Source organism: Rhinichthys klamathensis, unplaced genomic scaffold (assembly GCF_029890125.1).
Source record: "Rhinichthys klamathensis goyatoka isolate OS25496 unplaced genomic scaffold, OSU_Roscu_1.1 h1tg000206l_1, whole genome shotgun sequence".
Lineage (NCBI taxonomy): Eukaryota > Metazoa > Chordata > Actinopteri > Cypriniformes > Leuciscidae > Rhinichthys > Rhinichthys klamathensis.
The window spans coordinates 143190-165264 of NW_026606731.1; the positions used below are offsets into that span (position 1 = coordinate 143190).

At 36.0% G+C, this 22075-nt stretch overlaps 3 protein-coding genes across 3 annotated transcripts in view; 1 reads left to right on the forward strand and 2 right to left on the reverse strand.

Annotated features, from left to right (window-relative positions):
- tpst1 (tyrosylprotein sulfotransferase 1) overlaps positions 1 to 22075 on the reverse strand; it is a 361312-nt gene that overhangs the window by 132027 nt on the left and 207210 nt on the right. The gene's annotated exons all lie outside the window — the stretch shown is intronic.
- On the forward strand, positions 9 to 5271 carry LOC130096703 (cytochrome c oxidase subunit 7A2, mitochondrial). Its single transcript, XM_056263325.1, has 4 exons — positions 9 to 145; positions 4320 to 4406; positions 4936 to 5020; positions 5131 to 5271. Exons 1-4 carry the CDS (start codon positions 131 to 133, stop codon positions 5187 to 5189), a joined length of 246 nt encoding a protein of 81 aa, XP_056119300.1. The 5' UTR covers positions 9 to 130; the 3' UTR covers positions 5190 to 5271.
- chp2 (calcineurin-like EF-hand protein 2) lies at positions 7245 to 9589 on the reverse strand. Its single transcript, XM_056263319.1, has 7 exons — positions 9344 to 9589; positions 8794 to 8866; positions 8602 to 8682; positions 8072 to 8196; positions 7736 to 7797; positions 7545 to 7667; positions 7245 to 7448 (listed from the first exon to the last, which is right to left on the reverse strand). Exons 1-7 carry the CDS (start codon positions 9408 to 9410, stop codon positions 7395 to 7397), a joined length of 585 nt encoding a protein of 194 aa, XP_056119294.1. The 5' UTR covers positions 9411 to 9589; the 3' UTR covers positions 7245 to 7394.

Consider the following 22075-nt stretch of genomic DNA (forward strand, 5'->3'; position numbering starts at 1 on the left):
GGGTTGTCTTTGCCCACCTGACCGAGTGACCGTACTTGGCTCCAGTTCAAAAACTCTGCAATGTGTGTGTGTCCTTGTAAGGCCCCGACTAGACAAGAATCAACAAGCTTAACAGAGAGCAGCGTCGGACATGAGGCATTTACTGGTAAATACACTGCTGTTCTTCTTAATTCCTCCACGGTTAACAACCCCGACAGCTGTAGATGTGTGATCAGGAAGAATCTACTCCGAAAATACTTGTGAAACAGGAACTATGCCACAGATTGATACTCTGACCATTGTACGGCAGGCATTGTTTGAGAACATTATTCGGTGGTAGTCTCATTTTTTATACGAACAAATTTTGTAATTTGTTGTTGTGAAGATTGTAACACTGGCATTTTTGGTGGCTGTTGAATGACTGATAGCCATAAATGACCTCTAAAGAAAAGACTCGTTTAACGGTTGCCTGATACTGTAGCTCACTTTATGAACTAACATTTGTTTGTCCTTTTATTTCAAACTGTTTGATAGTATAACAAAATCTTTTTTTTTAGCTAATCAAATGTTAACACTCTACATGGCATTAAAGCAGGCAGAGGTTTGCTTGTAAACTCATCATCTTCAGTTTCTGCTTTAAACGTGTCCTCATTTGAAATGGACACAACTGTTTTTTTTAATGGACAGTCAGGAGGTCGTGTCACCATTAGCCTCTCCACATTTAGCATGCCTACATGCAGCCAAACACACACACTGGTGGACAGAGAAGTACAGAAGGGAGGGACATTCTCAGCCCTCCCTCAGTGTGTATTACGCGTTGATTGGTTTGTTCCAGGTGCTGGTGAGCAGCAATTGGCTAAAACCACAACACACAACTGCTCCACGTGAGCTGAGCTGACCTTCAGAACCATAAAATGTTACTTTCCTTTCACATGTTTCGTTCTTAAAAGGATAGTTCACTCAAAAATGTTAATTCTGTCATCATTTATTCACTGTCAAGTTGATCCAACCCTGTACGAGTTTCTGTCTTCTGCTGAACACAAAAGAAGATTTTGAAGAATATGGGTAACCAAACAGTTGACGGTAGCCACTTTCATATTAGTCATAGTATTATAAAAAAATTAAAAAAAAGTCAATGGGGCCCATCAACTGTCTGGTTACCGACATTCTTCAAAATATCTTCTTTTGTGTTCAGCAGAAGACAGAAATTCAGGTTTGGATTAACTGAGTAAATGATGACAGAATTTTCATTTTTTGGGAGAACTATCCCTTTAACAAATGAAATATGTCATAAACATATCAAGTGGTTTAGTTCTCTGAGACAAGCATATGCTTTTCACAAATTTGAAGCAAAATATGAGTGCAGAGATAAGCAAAATATTCAATTTGATTTATATGCTGATTAATGATTGATGATCACGCTAGTTTACATGTGCGTTAGCAATGCTTCAATCAATCACTTGTTTCTGCTTCTTATTCGCTTATTTTTAATAATTCCGCGATAACGGAGATTGTACTCTTTCAGAAAATGCGTAATAACGCCTCCTATAACAATGAAAACATGGATTGCTGGAAAATTCAGTCAATGGCGGGGAAAGAAAAAAAAACTGCATTACGTGAATGGAAAATTAAAGGTTACATTACTATTATTATTTTGGTCTCACTATTATTAAGTAATGTCTACTATGTATTTGCATTAAAAACCGTTATAGGTACAATGTATACTTATTGTGTTCATGTTGTATGGCAAAACACTGCTATTGAGGAGATACAGGTGTGGTGGGACAGGTTTGGTGGTAATTATTAATTTAAATGTTAGTACATAAAGCTGCAGTCTGTAGCTTTTTTGGGTTAAAAATTATGCAAAATAATTTGAGAAAATGCATAACCAGCCAGAGTTCAAAACTATCTGCTTGCCTTAGCTCGATTCAAAGCGGTAAGCTTGTAATAATGTTTTTAATTCCAGTGGTACTGGTGGATTTCCGAGGGAGATTCGAGCATGTCTTTAGGTCATTACGTCACATCTGTACACATAAAGAAGGAGTCTCGGCTAGTATAAGCTATAATGCGTGTGAGGATGTTGGAGGTGGAGATTTATAGCCTTTTCTCACAGCACTTGATATAATTAAACGTATCAATTTGATGGCGGATCCGAAAGGTCGATCCCAAACGACGATCACCACAGTGACAACAGATTCACCCGCTGTAAAATGCAAAAGACTTACTTCGGAGTGGCTACAGAAAAAAAAGAGACTGCAACCGGACCCATGTGAAAACAAGGATACATATCGGAAGGACATTACATGTAGTCACGCAATGCTGACGTTGTTAACATTAACAATTTGAGAACAAAGTATAATTTGCACGGTTTTACATGATATGATAAGCGATTGTTAGATTTAATCAGCGCGAATTACTGCAATGTCAGAACCAGAACAAAAGTGGATGTTACGTACTTGTTCAGATGACATTTTATGGTGAACATTATTATGTTGGTCATACTTCCAAAAAGAATAATCTGTGATTCTGAATGACGTCTCTATCCACACAATAATTTGGCGGGGGCACAACACCGGCTCGGTGATTGACAGCTGCACAGTACGGTGGCCGAGAGAGCTCAACGCGCTGCAACTGAAGAAAACGCATGCAAATAGAAGAAAACACATGCAAATAGAAAACAACGCGTGCAAATAGAAAAAAAAACACATGCAAATTAAATAAAACGCATGCAAATAGAAAAAAACGCGTGCAAATAAAAAAAACACCTGCAAATTAAGAAAACATCTTCATCAGTTTCACAACACACGTGTGCTCCAAATACTCACAACACCACCAAATACATAAACGCGCTGCAAATAACACAGAACACAACGGAAATGTTTCCAGGGGAACCAAATAAGTGACGAACCCGGCTGGGACGTTCTGGCATAGATATCCATAAATCTATGCGTGCTGGTGCTTACAGCTTAAAATTATACTTTATTTATTTGTTTATTTATTTATTTATTTGTTTGTGCAAAACATACAGAGATTAAATTTTTTATGACATACAACTTGTATACAATGTACAAAATGTATTAACAATATGTTCAATGTCATCAGAATACAAATGAGAAAAGAAAAACATGAAGGAAAGATATTTATCTATACATCAGTTACACTGTACAAATTGTTTCATGTTATTACATTTTCAGAAAGAAAGGTTTCGTAAGAAATGTTAGGTAATGTAGGGTCCAAAATTTTTAAGTTGAGACACAGATATATAACGCACATTTTAAAAGCTTTTTTTGTAAAATAAAAATGTATTTGCATCCGTTATGTTAACAGCATTGTAAGACCAGCTGATGGACACCGTGCTGCGTTGTCATGGGAACATCCCACGTTGTCTTTAGTTGCTCCCTTCATCAAGTGCGCTCCACACGGCTGCCTAACAGCACACTAGAGCCTTGCTCACTCCAAAAGGGCTCTGCAATCTACCCTTCGAAGGGAGAATGGCATAGGGAAGCTCACGAGCAATAAGCACGTCTCAGCCGGGTTCGTCACTTATTTGGTTCCCCTGGAAACATTTCCGTTGTGGTCTGTGTTATTTGCAGCGCGTTTTCTGTATTTGGTTGTGTTGTGAACTTTTGCAGCGCGTTTCCTTATTTGGAGCACACGTGTGTTGTGAAACTGATGAAGATGTTTTTTTTTTATTTGCAGGTGTTTTTTTCTATGTGCATATGTTTTTTTTCTATTTGCATGCGTTTTTTTCTATTTGCTCGCGTTTTTCTCTATTTGCATGTGTTTGCTTCAGTTGCAGCGCGTTGAGCTGTCTCGGCCACCGTAGTACAGCACACTCTCCTCAAACATTGTGTTCACCCGCGCTGTGCCATGTCGAAGTACAACTAACGTAAAGTTGATAATTCAGCGAATAACTGCAATTGCAGATTTTGAACAGAGATGGCGACAAAGAGGAAAAACTGCGGACTGCAGCTTTAAAGACACTTAATATCAAGTGGGACCATATACACTGTAAAAAAAAAAATGAGAAGGTGTAACTAGATTATAGGAATGAATTTTACAAGAAAATAATTTTTCAGTTTTTCTACTTCAAAATTTCATGTTTATTATTTCAATGTGTTACTTTTTTTCAGCAATTTTTGAGTGAAATTTGTTTCTAAACCAAATTCTTTCACTGTACATTATCTAGGATTTTAAGATGTTAAGCATAAAACTGTCCATCTCAGATTGACTGAAGATCATGAAATATGCTTCGGTTTCTCACATCCTTAAAGTGTAATGAGAGTGTGCTGAGATACAAATGTTGGTCCTTTGAGTATATTTCTCCTTCACTCTTTCAGAGTCTTCCACGTCTAGCCTCCCGGGCGTTTAGCACAACAGTCCGGCAAATGAAAAACAAGGTGCCGGATAGCCAGAAGGTTTTCCTGGTAAGGCAAATTTAGTCAAAAATACACTCCTATGCATAAACTATTAACCAGTTCAGATGGAGTGTGCATTTGCACAGAGATGGAAATGAATCCAATAAAAACTGCAAGAAAAAAACAGGTCCACTGCAAACTGTTGGCAGCTCTGTCCTGTATAATTTTGAAGGTTATTCTGTATACACCAAGTGTTTTTCAGCATACTGTCTCTTCATCTAAAGTCAGCATCAATAACATGAATCTCCTGCTCTTCATCTTCACCTAGTTATACAACAGCTTGTGCATCTTAGGATAGTGCAAAGACATTTATTAATCTTTAGTAAACATTATGTAATAACTACACAAATAGTGACTAAAAGAAATATGTAGTAAGTTAATGTAAAATAAATACATTATGAATAATTATAAAAATATTTAATAGTATATCTGATTAGAAGAAACACTTTTCTGTCTGCAAAGATTACTTCTGTATAACTAAAAGGGCTTTTCAATTAATACAAATATTTTTTGTCAAATGTTTTATCCACATTTACAGGAGGATAACGGTCTGCCTATCCACATTAAAGGAGGCACTACTGACGTCCTTCTGTACCGTTTGACCATGGCCATCACAGTAGCAGGTACAAAACCTCATGGTCAATCATGAAAACTTATTTTTGTTGATTTAGGTTCATATGAAGTACATACCAGTATTAAGATAAATCTCCCTTTTCTTTGTGATTCTGTTCAGGCACTGGCTTTTCCTGTTACTGGTTGCTGTTTGCCTCTTTCCCCAAGAGTAAAGCATAATAACTTTAAAGCTGCATGATGCTGTACAAATCCATTTCATTTCAAATACCTTGAACAATAAAGCACATATATGAAAGATGAATGTATTAAATCCAACAAATGGGTCTCTATCATTGGGTATAGTGTTTGGTCACTACAGCACTACCGGTCAAACGTTTGGGGTCTGTAAGATTTTGTAATGTTTTTGAAAGAAGTAATTATGTATTTTTTAGGGGTCCTTTATGCTCACCAAGACTGCATTTTATTTGATCAAAAAATACAGTAAAAACAGTAATATTGTGAAATATTATTACAATTAAAAAACTATTTTCTGTTAGAAGCCGTTCAGCATCATTTCTCCAGTCTTCAGTGTCACATGATCCTTCAGAAATCATTCTAATATGCTGATTTACTGTTCAAGAAACATTATTATTATCGATGTTGAAAACAGTTGAGCTGCTATTTTGGTCCCACTTTATATTAGGAGTCTTTAACTACTATGTACTAACATTTAAACTTATCATTTGATACAATGCACTTTTTTTTTTTTAAATGCAAGTACATAGTAGTTAAAGATACCCAATATAAAGTGTGACCAATATTGTTTGTGAAAATTGTGATACATTTTTTCAGGATTCTTTTTACTGTCAGTTTTGATCAACTGAATGTGTCCTTGCTGAATAAAAGTATTAATATCTTTCAAAATCCAAACATTTGAACAGTGGTGTATCACTGACATGAATCAACAATAAGCACTTGGCGCCACCTACAGTCCCTAGCAAAACACGGCTGAACTTTTAACTTGACTTTTATATAAGGTTAGTGTTGTTCAGATATATTCAAAAAAATAATAATAATTGAACACATTTCAAAATGAATTTTTGTTGCAAAAAATGCTCACTGCTTAACAAATTGTGTATGTGCCACAAGAAAAGCTCACCAATTTTTAAAAGCGTCTGTCCAAAAATATATCAAACAATACTTTGAATATTAAGCAAATTGCTTTAATATCATTCTTAGAAAGTTAGTTACATTTAATACAGAGATGAAAAAAGCCCTTTTTACTGGTTTTGGCACAGCATACATAAGTGCAGTAAGGTGAGGTATCCTTGTAGCATTGAAAGAATTAAGACATATTTTGAGATTTCAATACTAGAAAAACAAATCCAGTTTTTATCACGATTCAGGATAAAGTGACAGAACTTTTAAAAATGCATAAAATCCTCATGCCACCAGGAATCTATAAAACTCTGAGATTAAAGCATTTGCATCTAATAATCCTTCAAACTTGTGAAATCTTACCTAGGGATATGTCACACACACACACGAAAACTGTTTTCCACATATGGTAATGTTTGACAATTTAACACTGGGCATTATGAAGGTTATTATGAACTCTTTCCCCTGCAGGGAAACCTGCAAGTTATAATTACATAACAAAATGAACTAATCAATTCAGTCATTTTTTTAAGATTCAGAATGCAAATATACACTACCATTCAAAAGTTTGTGGTCACTAAGTTTTTGTAATATTTTTTAAATAAGTCTCTTACGCTCACCAAGCTGGCTGCATTTATTTAATAATAATAAAAATACAGTAAAAACAATAAGAGCGTGAAATATTACCATTTAAAGTAACTTTTTCAATTTTAATATATTTTAAAATGTCTTTATTACTGTGATGGCAAAGCTGAAATCAGCATAATTTCTCCAGTCTTCAGTGTCTGTCACATGATCCTTCTGAAATCTTTCTAATATGCTGATTTGCTGCTCAAATCATTTTTCAGGATTCTTTGGTGAATAGAAATTTAAAAGGAATTGCATTTATTTGAAATAGAAATCTTTTGTAACATTATAAATGTCTTTACTGTCACTTCTGGTCAATTTAAGGTATCCTTGCTAAATAAAAGTATTAATTTCTTTCAAAGTCCAAACTTTTGAACAGTGGTGTATCACTGACATGAATAAACAATAAGCACTTGGCGCCACCTACAGTCCCTAGCAAAACACATAACGTTACTCATCCAAACTTTTGAACGGTAGTGTAAATCATTTGTCAATGTGCAGTTTTAGTGCAGACATTACCAGTGCATTAAAGCCCTGTAAGACATATAAAGGCTGATCCCATCATACTGTCCAATGTCTTGCGATATTCCTTCCATTTTCTGAGACATGGATGTAGAGGCATGCATGGTTGGTATAGAAGCTTTCCCATGATGCTCTGGTCTAGCGCAAGAAGCGGATGCTCATCTTGTGATCAATGTTGACTTTCTCCAAAGACTGATACAAAACAATAAACAGGTCGAAACACAAGTATTAGCAATCATATTCCATTGGCTCTTTCAAAAGCCGTGAATGCAGAATTTTAGCCGATACCTTACGAAACTCCTCAAAAGATATTGCGTCATCACGGTCTAGATCTGTCTCCTGAATAGTGCGGTCTGCTATGCTCTCCAGCTGCTCCTCTGTCACCTGCATCCCTAGCATGTCCCGGAGAACCTGTCAATCAGTCTGCTGTCAGTCATATTCAGTTTGTGAGAAGACAGCAGAATGAAGAAACCACTGACCTTTAAAAGCTCATCTTTGGAAATCTTGCCATCCTTGTCCTGGTCATACAACTGAAACGCAACTACAGGAATGAAGAACCAGGTGGGATTGAAAGGAATGAGAAGATCATTTCAACTCAAATCAATATTTCACGTCGATTTATTAATTAATTTGGTGAACAGCAGTGTAATAAGCAGGATATTGCACTGTCAGATGGTCATTCTCATAAAATAAACCCTTCCAATGTATCTCTCTATTATTGACCATCTGAGTACATTATCTCTATAGTAACATCATCTGTTCCATTACTGAGAGGATGTGGTTAATCTACCAGGAAAAAGCGAAAGCAAACATACATCTGAGTTTGTTGCTCCTGCTATTAATGGGTTCAGGAGAATTGGGGTCTTTGGGTCGGTCCTTGTCAACAGGCCGGAAATGCGCCAGGATCTTCACAAACGTGTTAAAGTCCACTGTTTCCTTTCTGAGAATGACATAATTATTTATATCAACAAGATACAATCACTGTTTAAGAACTGAAAAAGAGCTTTATGAGAAATGTATTTACACATGCATGCCGTCTTTCAGAACTGATTTTCAGATAACAAACTAGATTTAACAGCCTAAACAAAAGGCAAATTGACTAATCACAGTTTGTTTTGTTTTTATAAGTTGTTTAAGGGTGAAATACATTATCTGAAATAAATTATAGCCTACCACAATAATAGGTCAGCATGAAAAAAAATACTTAAATAGACAGTTCGGGCCTTGTGTCAGACAGTTAAGAGTGCTTAATGTTAGATTCCAGCATTCAAGACTTCGATATTAACATCAATTATTTGCAATCCTCTAAAATATTACTTTGTAGCTTATGCCAAGATTCGCTCACCCTGGGGAGAAGAAGGCACTTATTATTCTGTCTCTTATGGGGTTCGTTGCCAGCTCCTTTATGGCTCCAAAATCCTGAGGACTATGTGAGAACGAGACAGGAGGAACGGGCAAATATTTTTTAGTTACAAGTGAAATCTTAACTGAGGTTGTGTCATCATGGATAAGACATCGGTCTAAACATCAGGCTCACCAGAGATGACCTCGTCCTTCTTTATCCAGAACTTTGAAGCGATCATACAGACGAATAATGTGGGCAGGCGAGACTGGAAAAGAGAAATCACATATTATGAATTATGTTTCACTGAAGCCCTGTAGCATCATGACTCAACAAATAACAAACGAGTGCATCAATTCCAATGGACCGTATACAAATTGAATTGACCATTACCCAATTCTCCTCTAAAACAAACCTCACTGACATTCATTGTTGCATTTTTATTTCTAAATTGCTCGACATATACACACAATACCCAGTGTGTATTTGTTTATCAGTGGTTTGCAACTGTCAGTAAAGTCTCGTGAGCTAAACAGCTGTCACTGTCAATCAAGAACAGTCTTTGCACATGCACCCGAATTTATACCCAAACTTTGAGATACTTTTATCTTAGCGAACACATGCGAATGTTAGTATAAATGGCAACAAATGTGCAGTTACAATTTTTATTTTATATCGTTGTTTAATCGTTCAAGCGCGACAACAACCAAACGCCAGTAATAAAACACAACTAACGTTAACTCACAGCCCGTTTCTTGCACCAACTCCTCGACGTTCGGGATTTTTAAAAGGGTGGAGCTCGTCAAACCCATTTTATATCGTTATGTCGACAGCTTTTAAATATTTATCCCATATCCAGATAAATGAGAGCAAAAAGGCAAAAACGGATGAAAACTAAGAAGTCACGACATTAAAAATCAGATTTTAAAAGTTGCTAAATGTTAACGGGATGTTTGCACGCGCCGCTGCTGTTTCTTGTGCTTGCTCAGAATAATTCACGCTCTGTGTACACAGATTACAGCGCCCACTACAATAACGAAATCCGATTCTTTTGAGTCGAATCTTTTCAATGAATCCACGTCTGAGCGGTTGAATGATTCATTTATGAATTGGACTGAATCGGTAAGAGTGATTGAACTGAGAACCGTTTCTGTTCGAACGACTTGTAATGAGGCAATAACAAAATGCAAAAAATGTTATAAATAAAAAGTACTTAAAATATATATATTTTTTTACGCCGTGACTGTATTCATATTATATCAACACACTTAGTAGAAATGGTTTTAAATAAACATTTAAACGTGCAAAAACTTTTGTAGACAAAACAATTATCTTTAGCTTATGTTTAAGAGATATATCATTGTTGCAACTGAATTCAGACGCAGGAAGTGACAATATTCTTGAAAATAAAAATAAAACCGTAATAACAGCAGTGGGCCTGTCCAAATACCCACACATCGACACGTGTGGTCTTGTTCACTGACAGCGCGTGCACGCAACAGGAAGTTAGTGCAAGATTATCCCAGGTCTAAAATGGTAAAGCGTACAACCACTATTTTTTACAGTCTATGAGTACAACCGAGTACAACACACACTACTACCAGAGAATGTCTACCCAAACTAACGTTACATGACCCACCGCTTCGGAGGGGTCTTTGAGGCTAAAGCGTATCCCGTCATTCATCGCGTTCAGGAACTGACGTGACCCGATTTTGTTGGACAGTGGTTCTCAACATAGACAGTAAAAGAAGGTTCTTAACTGGTTTGGCCATGGGGCCCACATTTTCCATGGTCATTAACTTTAGGCGCGACCTTTTCTTTTTGACCTAACTTACGCGACTTTTCAATGTTCTCATTTAACATTTGTGAGATTTAGTCAGTCAAAACAGTTTTGAGGTTAATTTATCTAATTGTGTGTCTCTGGAAAATATGATGACATTGTATTATGTTGAGTCTAATGTGTTATGGTCAAAGAGATGCGTTTTTAGCCTAGATTTGAACTGAGTGTGTCTGACGTTACTTCCCGGTCAATGTTAGGAAGACTGTTCCAAAGTTTTGGTGCTAATTGCTAAATAGGAAAGAGATACCGCCAGCAGTCGATTTTGATTTTCTAGGTATTATCAACTAGATCGCAATTGACGTGAAGGACTATAATGCGCTAATAGCACGCTCAAGTACTGGGGAGCTAAACCATTAGTGCTTTGTAAGTAATCAGCGATATTTTTAAATGTATACGATTTTTAATAGGGAGCCAATGCAGTGTTGACAGAACCGGGCTGATATGGTCATACTTCCTGGTTCTGGTAAGAACTCGAGCTGCTGCCTTTTGGACCATGCTGTAGCTGTAGTTTTGTTTACTAAGCGTGCTTGCGTTATATTGTGTAGTTAAATCTATTTTTTTTTATTGCATAACAGAACAATAACAACATACACATAGAGATCACAATGTATTCAACTATTATCTATTACATTAATAATAGCATTAAAAGAAAACAGTTTTTGTAAGTGTCTATGCGTAAGAAAAGAGGAAAATAATAAAAAGTTATTTTTAGTTTGATGGTTTATGTATTTATTTTATCTCCGGTCCACACTCCAGTATAGTAGGTGGCGGTAATGCAACATTAATGTTGGATGCCAACCGCCGTAAAACGACAGAGAAGAAGAAGAAGAAGAAGTGTCTATGCGTGATGGCGTAATCACGTCACGTAGGAAATGAATCCGTTTTTTGAACTGGTTCTGCGAAAATGTTCAAAAGAGTCGATTAGCAAATGAGTTTGATTTCTCATCTCTACTACACAATGGCGCTCGAGATTATTATGAACAAACACGTAACGTTAGGCTATATTTAGCATGTTTGTTCAAAATAATCACATTTAGCATGTTTGTTTGTTTTTATTTAGCCTATTCATTTATTTGTATTTATGCTAAGTGATCCGTATAGGCTAGGCTACATTTTAAAAATTAATCTCAATGCATACTTTTAAATCAGATTTTAGAATATTTTTGTCACCATCGAACGGTCATGTATATTTGTAAAATTGTATCTTGTAGGCTATCTGACAGTCAGTCTTCGCACAAATTAATAATTTGAGGGCAAAATGGCTCTGGCATGTTCTTATACACTGGATGTCGACAGTCTTTTTTAATACACTGGATGGCGCCAGAGTCTTTTGTACTTTTGCCTGTTTGCGTTAGTTATCATACAAGACTGTCATGGGAATGTGTGACTGCTGATCTGCGAGCTTGTTCTGTTGCTGAGTACTTGTAGGCTAATTGCTTTAAAGACAAATTGATGAAAGGATACTTGTTCAGCACAAGATCATCGCCATGTGGGAATGTTTATTGAATGAAACAACCTGCTGGTAGACAGTTCTAGGCTTATGTTTTAAAAATATCCACAATGGTGTCAGGCAAGGCAAACTTAAATATATCACTAGAAATGTATTATATGATCAAACTATTTTGACAGAAATGATCACATTATTTCGTTTCTAAAATGTGATATCCACATGCAAATACATTGAATTGATGATCATGACATGTGTGGACAAGAAACTCTGCCACCTTCCATGACATTCATCCCAAACTAAAAAAAATACCTCAGTGCTGAATTTGGCAAATCAAAATCATCCACCGTCTTAGACATTTAAAGACATTTTGTGCCAGTTATCAAAACTGGAGCATAACAATACAATAACTGCCAGGTGTGGTTACATATGTTTAAAATATCAAAATGTAAAGGAAGAGAAAAAACAAACAAAAAACGTTTTTACCAAATAAAAAAAAAGGCTCAAACACAAGCCCACTCAGAATTTCTAGTAATGGACAAAATGATGACCTCAAACACAAATACTTACAATAAATGCCAGAAGAAGCTTTGCCTTATGGAAAGTTGCCATAACAGTTTTGAAGACCTGTACTATATTATAGCAATTTCTGAATGAGAGAGACACTCGGTACCTCTTGGCACCCTTTTCACTGCATGCTTATAAGGAATGTGTATTGCACTAATAATGAGTTTTGACATGAGTTGTTGGTTTAAGCGAAACAAGGCTAGTTGTGAGGTCTTAAAGGAATACATTTGCTATTTTCATATTCGATCTTGGTTCTGCAGTAGAGCTTAATCATTTAAAAGCTATTCATTTTTATTACATTTGTGTAAGCCGTATATGCTCTAATAAAACTTCATTATTGACTTTCCTCAGGTAAAATGCAGTTTTAGAGTTGTGAAGTTGGCAGCTGAAAAGTTCTCTGTGAACTGAACCTATTCATTCCCTGTGGACTTAATTAAGAATACATTCCTGTTGGAAGCCATTATTATCACCAGTGATATGATTAGAGGCCTAATTTAATTCCCTTGTACACACACTAAAGTAACTGTCTCCTGGAACGTTTTGCAAAGGGAATTTGTAAACGTAGATTTTAATTCCAAACAATGACATTTCATGTTGCATTATTGCTTCAAGAACATATTACTAAAGTAAAAGTATTGGGGGATCTTATGTTAAGAATTCACTTGCTTAAAAAATTCAGCATGTCAATAAATGTCAACTGACCAGTTTGTGCTTGGGATATTACGCCGCATGGGGATGCGGGGACTTTCATGATGTTTTTGCATATTTTCATGATGAGGACGCATGCACAAGTCATATATGCCATTTGCTCATCATATGTTGCATTAATATATAACAGAGTTAAAATTACAAAACAGTCCCTAGCTGATTTTAAAACAGGATTTGGTTAATATTTTATTAAAAATCCTGCTGTCCAAACATTCATTAAATGTGTTAAATTCAAGGATGGTTGGTTGCCAAGTGGAATATTTGTAAATACACAGGTTGCAGAGGGAAACATCTATGATGTCACAGACCCTGTGATGCAGGTTAAGCACATTGAGACTCTGGCATATATCCAAACAAGTGTAATTACTCAGTAAATTAAGCAATTCATGTTTACCACAATCAGCAGATTGTCACTCGCAGTACAACAATAATAGCTTTCCAAGTCAACATAATTGTATTGGCATAATAGAGAAGAGCATTACTATAAATGGTTGTACACTCCTTTAAAAAAAGAAAAGATGTTTCACCTTCTTCAGGGTTCACAGGGATAGAGTAATTTCCTCACATGTGTGGTTTATTCTCAAAGCACAAACAAAAGAAGAGTTCAGCTTTGGAAACTCCATTAAAACCTCATCTGACTCAGTGTATATTTCTGCCTGTCATCTTTAAATGTGCAATCTCACTCCACATGGGGCTTGACAGGCTACATTTATAAAAAATAAAGGTTCCAAAAGGAGGTTTTCGCAGTGATGCCATTGAAGAACCATTTTTTGTTGCAACAAAGAACCATTAAGTGAACAGTTCTTAAAAGAACCTTTCTTTTTCTTAGTGTTAAAAACATTTTAATAATCCAAAGAACCTTTTTCTACAGAACCTTGTTGGTTCCATGGATATTAAAGATTATTTATGGTACCATCAATGCCCATAAAGAACCTTTATTTTTAAAGGGATAGCCTTTCTGTGAAAATTCTGTCATTCTGTGAATGTGCGAATAAAAGCCTAAATTCAATCTGTTCAACATATAAAGTGATCATGTCTCTTCAGAAAATTAGGACCAAACTGCTGAATTCATATGGATTAGTTTTATGATCTCTTTATGAACCTTTTGAAGAAGCATCAAAGTGGTAGTTGCGTAGCTGTAAATGGAGGACCAGAAATCTCACAGATTTCATGAAAAATATCTTAATTTGTGTTCCAAAGATGAATGAAAGTCCTACGGGATTGGAACGACATGAGGGTGAGTAATTAATGACAGAATTTTCATTTTTTGGGTGAACTAACCCTTTAAGAGTGAAGACTTCTTTACTCATTACAATTTTGAAACACACTACTTATATTGGCATGAATGAGCAATTAATCTCTATATTCCTTTTTTATTCTATACTCAACTCAACTCTTGTGCCATTTACCATACACAAAACTTTCTTTCTTACAACATGGATATAAATAATTGAAAATGTTGGCAAAACCCACACAGTGCTTCCAGAAGGAATGCATTGCTCAGAGACTGTTTGTTCTAGATATTTATCTGAAAGAAAAGCAATGCTCTCAAAATCACATCCTTTGTTTACATTAATCCTGACGTATTGTCTAACTAATTGTTTTGAATGTGAAAAGGTTCGTCAAACGGCTGTTTTTTGGTGCGTCATACAGTACTAGTCAGACAAACAGTCATTATTATGACCATCAGGAATGTCCCATAATATGGGAGAAAATTCAGATATAAATCATTGTATTATATTATAGTATATTATATTATATTATATTATATTTTCAGGGAAACGCACGGCTAAAGTAGTTCTACCAGAAAGACTCGGGAGAATAATACTGTAACAATTAACCATTAACAGCCTAGCAAGCAATATTATGATATAAAGTTCTTTGGCGTAGGCCCCGTCCGTAGCTCGCAATCCGAGGGTCCGGACTCTGCATTTCCTGCCTGAAGACGAAGGCAGGGGCTCAGCCAACCCCCTTGTAGGTATGGGAAGGGACCATCCTGGTGGTGGTGGGGAGGATGGAGGGGAAGGGACCATCCTGGTGGTGGTGGGGAGGATGGAGGGGAAGGAACCATCTTGGTGGTGGTGGGGTGGATGGAGGGGAAGGAACCATCTTGGTGGTGGTGGGGAGGATGGAGGTGAATGGAAGCGTCAGCAACTGCGAACTCAGACATGTGTAAGTACCTATCTTTTATACCACAAGTATTAGAACATGATTGGATAGATGAGAAAGTAATGAGTGACCTAACAATTGAGTCTTCCCGGCAGAACTTATGCTAAAGATTCATTTCTAGGCAGGTCTTGACCACATTACAGTTCCATATCACTTCGCCAAATGATTTCAGTTATTTCAAAGGTCCTTACAGCCCACAGAACTTAAACCCACAACGACACTGACCGAGCAAATAAATATAGTAAACAATATGATAAAAAAGACAAATTATTTCCATGTTTTTTGCCACAAAATTACGTTTCATTTAAATACTCTTTCTCACGCTCTCTCCCCCACTCAGCTGCACACACACTCTGACAGAAACGTGTCAGCGCTGCTCTGACGATTTTATCAGGACAATAGTTAAGCAAATTAAAAGCTACATTAAATTTCTCACTAGCAATGTAAAAACGGCGCTGTTCTTGAAGCAGATACACTTACAGTTTCGCTATTAGAAGAGACTCTGCTACCGAACACTGTTGAGAGACGCACAGACGGAGGTAATTCATACACTCTTAATTTCTCTCTCTCTATCTCTCACTAATAACTGCATTAATAACTGCATTAGACTGCTATCAGTGACTCAAGTCTCTGTCAAAAACCTGACAATGTTTTTAAATACAACATCTGGACAATGTATTTTATTATATTATATTGAAGAATTATATCATATTATATTTAAGCATATAGGTTACTCCCCTGATTATGCATGAAAATAAAAATGATTATTATTATTATTATTTTGTTATATTTATTTTTCTTTCTTTGCCTGTTTTAAATGTGTTTATAATATTAAATTTAATACTAATATTTAATTAGTATTAAATAAAACCGCAAAATAGTATTTTGTGGTTAATAGAAAACTAGTTATTATGTATGATTAAAAATGCTTATTGTGCATAACTGGAGTCATGTATTATTTAACAAAGTATTATTAAACAACCTGTTTTCTATAAGATCTCTCAATCCTCATTTCCTTAAACTGTTATATAAGATCTCTCAATCCTCATTTCCTTAAACTGTTAAACTTGGCATTACATTATTTTATTTTCAGCCAGATGTGAGTCATCTATAAAAACCACAGTAAATAATTCACTCATGACACAGGGATTTGTCTCATGGAGAGTATATCCTTACAACAACTCAGTAATTCAATGAAACTACTACAATGGCCTTGTTAAACATAGATACTGGTTCAGCCCGCAAAACATGAAATGAAACTTTAATCTAATTGCACAAAGAATCAGCCATTGTTTGGAACTAGGGACAGCCACCAACAGTTTACCTGTTGAAAACTCTTCTGTTCTTTCCATCCAGTTTAATTCCTGTAACCCATACCTCTTTCTGTTTTCACCTAAGCTTGGAAATGAAAGTAGTTTGGATGATTGATAGATGCTAAACAGGACATCTTTTTGAGTTCACACCACAAAGGTCATTATCATAATACAATACATGGTAGGCGATAAATACAGAGAAAGGAGACTAAAAAAAACACCAACCTACATTCTACAATTCCCATTTTAGCGAATTATCAACACAAAAAGAATGTGCTTTAAATAACATCGTTAAAATTGTGAAAGTGAAAGCGTGTTAGATATAAGCACCAGGCCAAAGGGAAAGGACATATTTCCTGTCTTTCGGACATTGACCATTATGTTGGAATGCAGAAATTATGGTCAAAGGTCTTTTGAGCAAATGTTTTTGTTTTCTTGGGATATTCCAAGCTCAAACAAAACACGATAACATTGTCAAACCCCTAACTTTTAGCGTTAGATAACCGATGCCACACTCAAGGGGATTTTTTAAGGTGTAGAAGGTGAACCTGCCGAGTCACAATGACAAACAACTAATTTTGGTCTACCTGGGTATTTTGCCAATGTTCTGAGAATAAATGCCTCTTTATCCATCTTATTTTTATTTTTAACGTAAGAGTGGGTGAAGTCTGAAAAGGCTTCCGGTGTCATTTTACTTCCAGTAAAATACTCACCTTACCATTTCACTTCCAGTTATTTTACCTGTACAAATACAGTCCTTTATGCTGCCTTACATTGTAAACTGATAATTGTTATATTATTTTCATTTATTACCGTAATAATAAACACACTGGTTTGTAGCGCAAATAGCTTTACAGTTTGCTGCACTTTGTTATTCTTCTAGCTATTTACGTATAGCAAATAATGAATTGGAAGTCTTGCGCATTCAAAGAAAATATTGTACTTGCATTGCAAAATGAGGTTAAAATCTATAGAGATATAAAAGACACAGTCATGGAAAGTCATGCTGGAAAAAAATAGAGGCAAGGGATCTGTGAGAAATGCTCTGACAAATGCTGCATCGCAAACAACATGAGTTTGAGTCCTGGCCCAAGGCCTTTTCCTGGTCTTGATCCCCTCTCTCCTCCATTATTCTGTCCATTAAAGGTGAAAAAGCCCGTCTCCTCCCTAATAAAAGAGGGAAAGGATGTAATGCTATCACTATCAGTGAATGAAAAAGGCACTCATCTGTTGCTCGACAGGTTCAACTGCATGTGATGTTTACCTGTGCCTGACACTAATTGCACAATTGCCTTATCTAATGACCTTAGTGAAACCAGACAGGTGACAAATATAATCTAAGGCAACAGCAAATGCAAAACGGAAACTAAATAAGGCAGAGGTGTCTGGAGAATGGAGATGTTAAAAAGCACAAATGTACAAATTGTTCTCCAATCCAATTATAAAAACAGAAAAAAGAGGCACCGTGAAACAAACGCCAAAGTATATTTTTGACAGATGGTGGTGTGGAGAATGTGCCCTGAAAAACTGGAAAACAACCAGCGTCTCATTAGTGCAGAACAGGTTGACGGGACTCTGCTGACACCATTTACCACTGGCTCTAATTTCTGAAATTACTGAAGGCCTGTATGTGTGTCCTGTTCATGTGACTCTGTGCTGCTCTGATGGTTATAGGTTGTCAAGAAAGGGACCAAATGTGAACTTTATTGCGACACATAATAATAAGAAGAATATATACTTCTATAATTATGATATAAACCACTGGCCATCTAGAATTGTACATTATGATTTCAACTTTTGTTGTGGCATAGATGAAGGGAAGTGTGAAGGTGTTGGGAATAAGTTAGCGTGCAAATGCCTTTTCCTCTGACTCGTGTAATCACGAAAATCATTGTGAGAAAACAGGCAGGGAGCAAAACAGTTTCCAATGATTAAACATTTGGGAAAATGGCTTATCTTATTTCCCTTCTCTTAAGCGCATGAATAGGGGAGGGGATTTACATGTTTTGTTTTACTGTACACAGAAAAGAATTTGATGTGGAAACAAATTTCCCTCAAGAAATTGCTTGTAAATTTCACAAAGAAACAGCAAGTAGCACATTTAATTCAACGTGGAATTCTGAAGTTGAAAGACTTGCAAGATGTTCTCCAATAATCTTGTGCAGACAAGAGGCGTTGGATCCAAGTACAGTAAACATTTATTGAAACACAGGACAATCGAAATAATACCAAACAAGGAACAAGATAAATCCAGGGACATGAACAAGAAGCTACAACAAACGCACACGATACAACCATATATTGACAATGCTAGACAAGAAACAAGAAAAACACATGGGGTAAAGTGAATAAGGTTAACAAGATAAGTGTTAACAGTGATAACAGAGTGGCTAATTGTCATGGGAACACACAAGGGTAACCAAGGGAACAAACAAGCCACAGCTGGGGAGACTAATCGACATGAAAAACTACAAAGATCTACAATACATGGCACAAGACAGGAAATAGCACAAAAGTACTCACACAAGACAGGGGAACACAGGCTGGGATCATGACAAATCTTTGTTTTATTTACTGTTACAACTTCGATAATTTTTTCCAATGTAGGATTGATTGATTGATTTATATTTTATTAAATTGAAGTTATCTAACCTATTAATCATTTCTCAATGTATTAATCAGACAAATCAATATCCGCCTTGCTTTTCAGAGCTGTCAAAACATGACAATCCAGACATAAAAACAGTTTCTTGCCCATGCAGTAACTTCTGAGCAATATGACAACTAGACCTGTGCCTTCACTTTATTTCTGTTTACATGTTGACATTTTGTTTCATGTTCTCCAGCAGGATTTAAGAATGATCCAAAGTGGATGTTGAGCTTCAATGGAAGCAAGAAAATCTGAGCATCTGTACAAAGAGTAATTGAATTACTTTTCCCTTGGAAAATGTTTCCCTGTCATTTAATTAGTTACTTCTGATGGAATTGCATTAAATACTGTATAGACTATAGAGCAATTTCATTTAAAAAATGGTGTATTTAACATCAAAATGTAATGTCTTTTAATGTAACCTTCTCCATTTAAATACTTTGGTCAGTTCAAGAATAATCTCTTAAATTGTATTTATTTGAAAGATTTAAAAGAGCAGTTCCATGTCTATCCTTGTATTGTTCAATTGGTCGAGGTTGATTTCAATTAAGTTATAAATTATATTCACATTTATTTGTAACGCTTTTCACAATCCATATTGTTTCAAAGCACATTTACAGAAAATGCATATTTCTACATTACAATTGTGAATAATCTGTTATCAGAGGTGACCGTGTCAAAATAACGTCCATATGTCATACATGTACAGTTCTAAGATAATACAAATCATGCAGATAGCTAACATCATGTATTCATTTAGGCAGAAGCAATGAGCTCATTAAAGGTACAATATGTAAGAAGTTTGTATCAAAATATCCAAAAACCACTTGCACAATGTTATATATTTCTTTCAATTGTGTACTAACATTATCCTAAATGTTTCCAAGAATTTATAAATTCTGTCAATGACGTAATATCCGTGTTATCCCTGGTTTCCGCTTGTACTGCTATAGAAACCATGGCGACAGACGTGGACAACTGCATAATGTCTAGCTGTTGTTGTTTCGTTCAAACATTATGGACCATGGCAAGAAGACTTTGGGCCAAAATGAGAAATAAAACGAGGATCAAGACGTTTTCAAGATGCCGAGAGCTCCACATCCGTGACAAACTTTGGCTTGACAGAGACATCGCTCTTGCATGTACTTTATTATACAGGTGAGCAAATGTACATAAAACGAATCAATGTTATATAGCTCAACATGATGAAATGTTAAAATATGATCAGTATTATTCTAATATTGATCTAGCTTACTGCTAGTCTCATATAGCCAACAAACTAACACATAGAATAACATTTTAACTTTCATCACTTAAATGCTGTTTAGTATGATAGTGTAACGTTAGACCAAGTGAAACAGCGCTGCGTTACCTCACAAGTTAAATTCGTCAAATAAACTGACCTATATGAGTTTGGTAGAATGAAATGTCCTCATTCCTATCGCGGGACTCGCGTGTGGCGCTGATATCGGTTTCTCATTAGCAATCATGCCCTGCTTCATACCACAGTCATGTTAAAAAACATGAATGTATGCACTCATCCATAAACAATATTAGATCCATCGGCATGACGACAAGTTCCATGATTCCGCTTATTCGCTGCGTCATCAACCTACGCCTTTGTGAAGCTTTAAAGCAGTTACTACAAGTTGTGATCATAATGAATACAATATATGGAATATTTTGCAGTTGTGTATGTTGATTCAGAGTTTGCATCATCTGAAGTCCTCGTATGAGTTGGCGTCATCTCTTCACAGGTGTTGGGGCATCTGAAGTCTTCGTAAGAGGCTGGATCCAAACTGGAGCTTGCGTAAACTTTAGTTACCTCTGGATGGGCATCCCGAGATAAAACAGAAAAGCAAATGGAAAATAATTAGCGTAGCTGCTGTTCATAACATTCCAAGCAATGCCATGTGCTTTTGATCTGATATAATTGGAGTACAAGGTTATGAGATGCATTATGTGAATGCTTGGTTAACCACTAGTGTCATTAATCTAGATTTAAACTGGTAAGAGTGTGTCTGAGCTTTAAACATTATCAGGAAGGCTATTCCAGAGTTTAGGAGCCAAATGTGAAAAAGGTCTCCCTTCTTTAGTGGACTTAGATATCCTAGGTACTACCAAAAGTCCAAAAGTAAGAACTCTAGCAGCTGCAATTTGGACTAACCATAGCTTGTTTATTGAGGATGCAGTACAACCACCTAATGCATTCCAGTATAGAGGTCATGAATGCATAAACTAGCTTTTCTGCATCAGAAACAGCATGTTCCAGCATAGCAATTTTTCTGAGGAAAAGGCTGTTTTTGTAACATGAAATATGATTTTCGAAAGACAACTTGGTGTCTAATATAACACCCAGGTCTTTAACTAGACGATGAAGTAACAGTAGATCCTTCTAGATGCAAATTGTATTCTAAGAGATTCTGTGTACAGGTTTTTGGACGAATTAGTAATAGCTCAGTCTTAAGAGAAGTAATGGGTGTTGAATGCAGCACTAAGTAGTACTGAGATGCAGCATAGAAGTAAGTCATTTGTAATTTTAACAAGCACAGTTTCTGTGCTATGAAGGGGGCCTGAATCCTGTCATAAATGGAAGATTTGAAATGGGTCTGTAATTTGACAATTCATTAGGATCTAGTTGTGGTTTCTTAATGAGAGGCTTAATAACGGCCAGCTTGAATGGTCTTGGCACCCAGAGACGAATTAATATTGAGAAGAGGCTCTTCTGCTACAGGTAACAACTCTTTCAGTAATTTTTAGTGGGTATTGGATATAAAAAACAT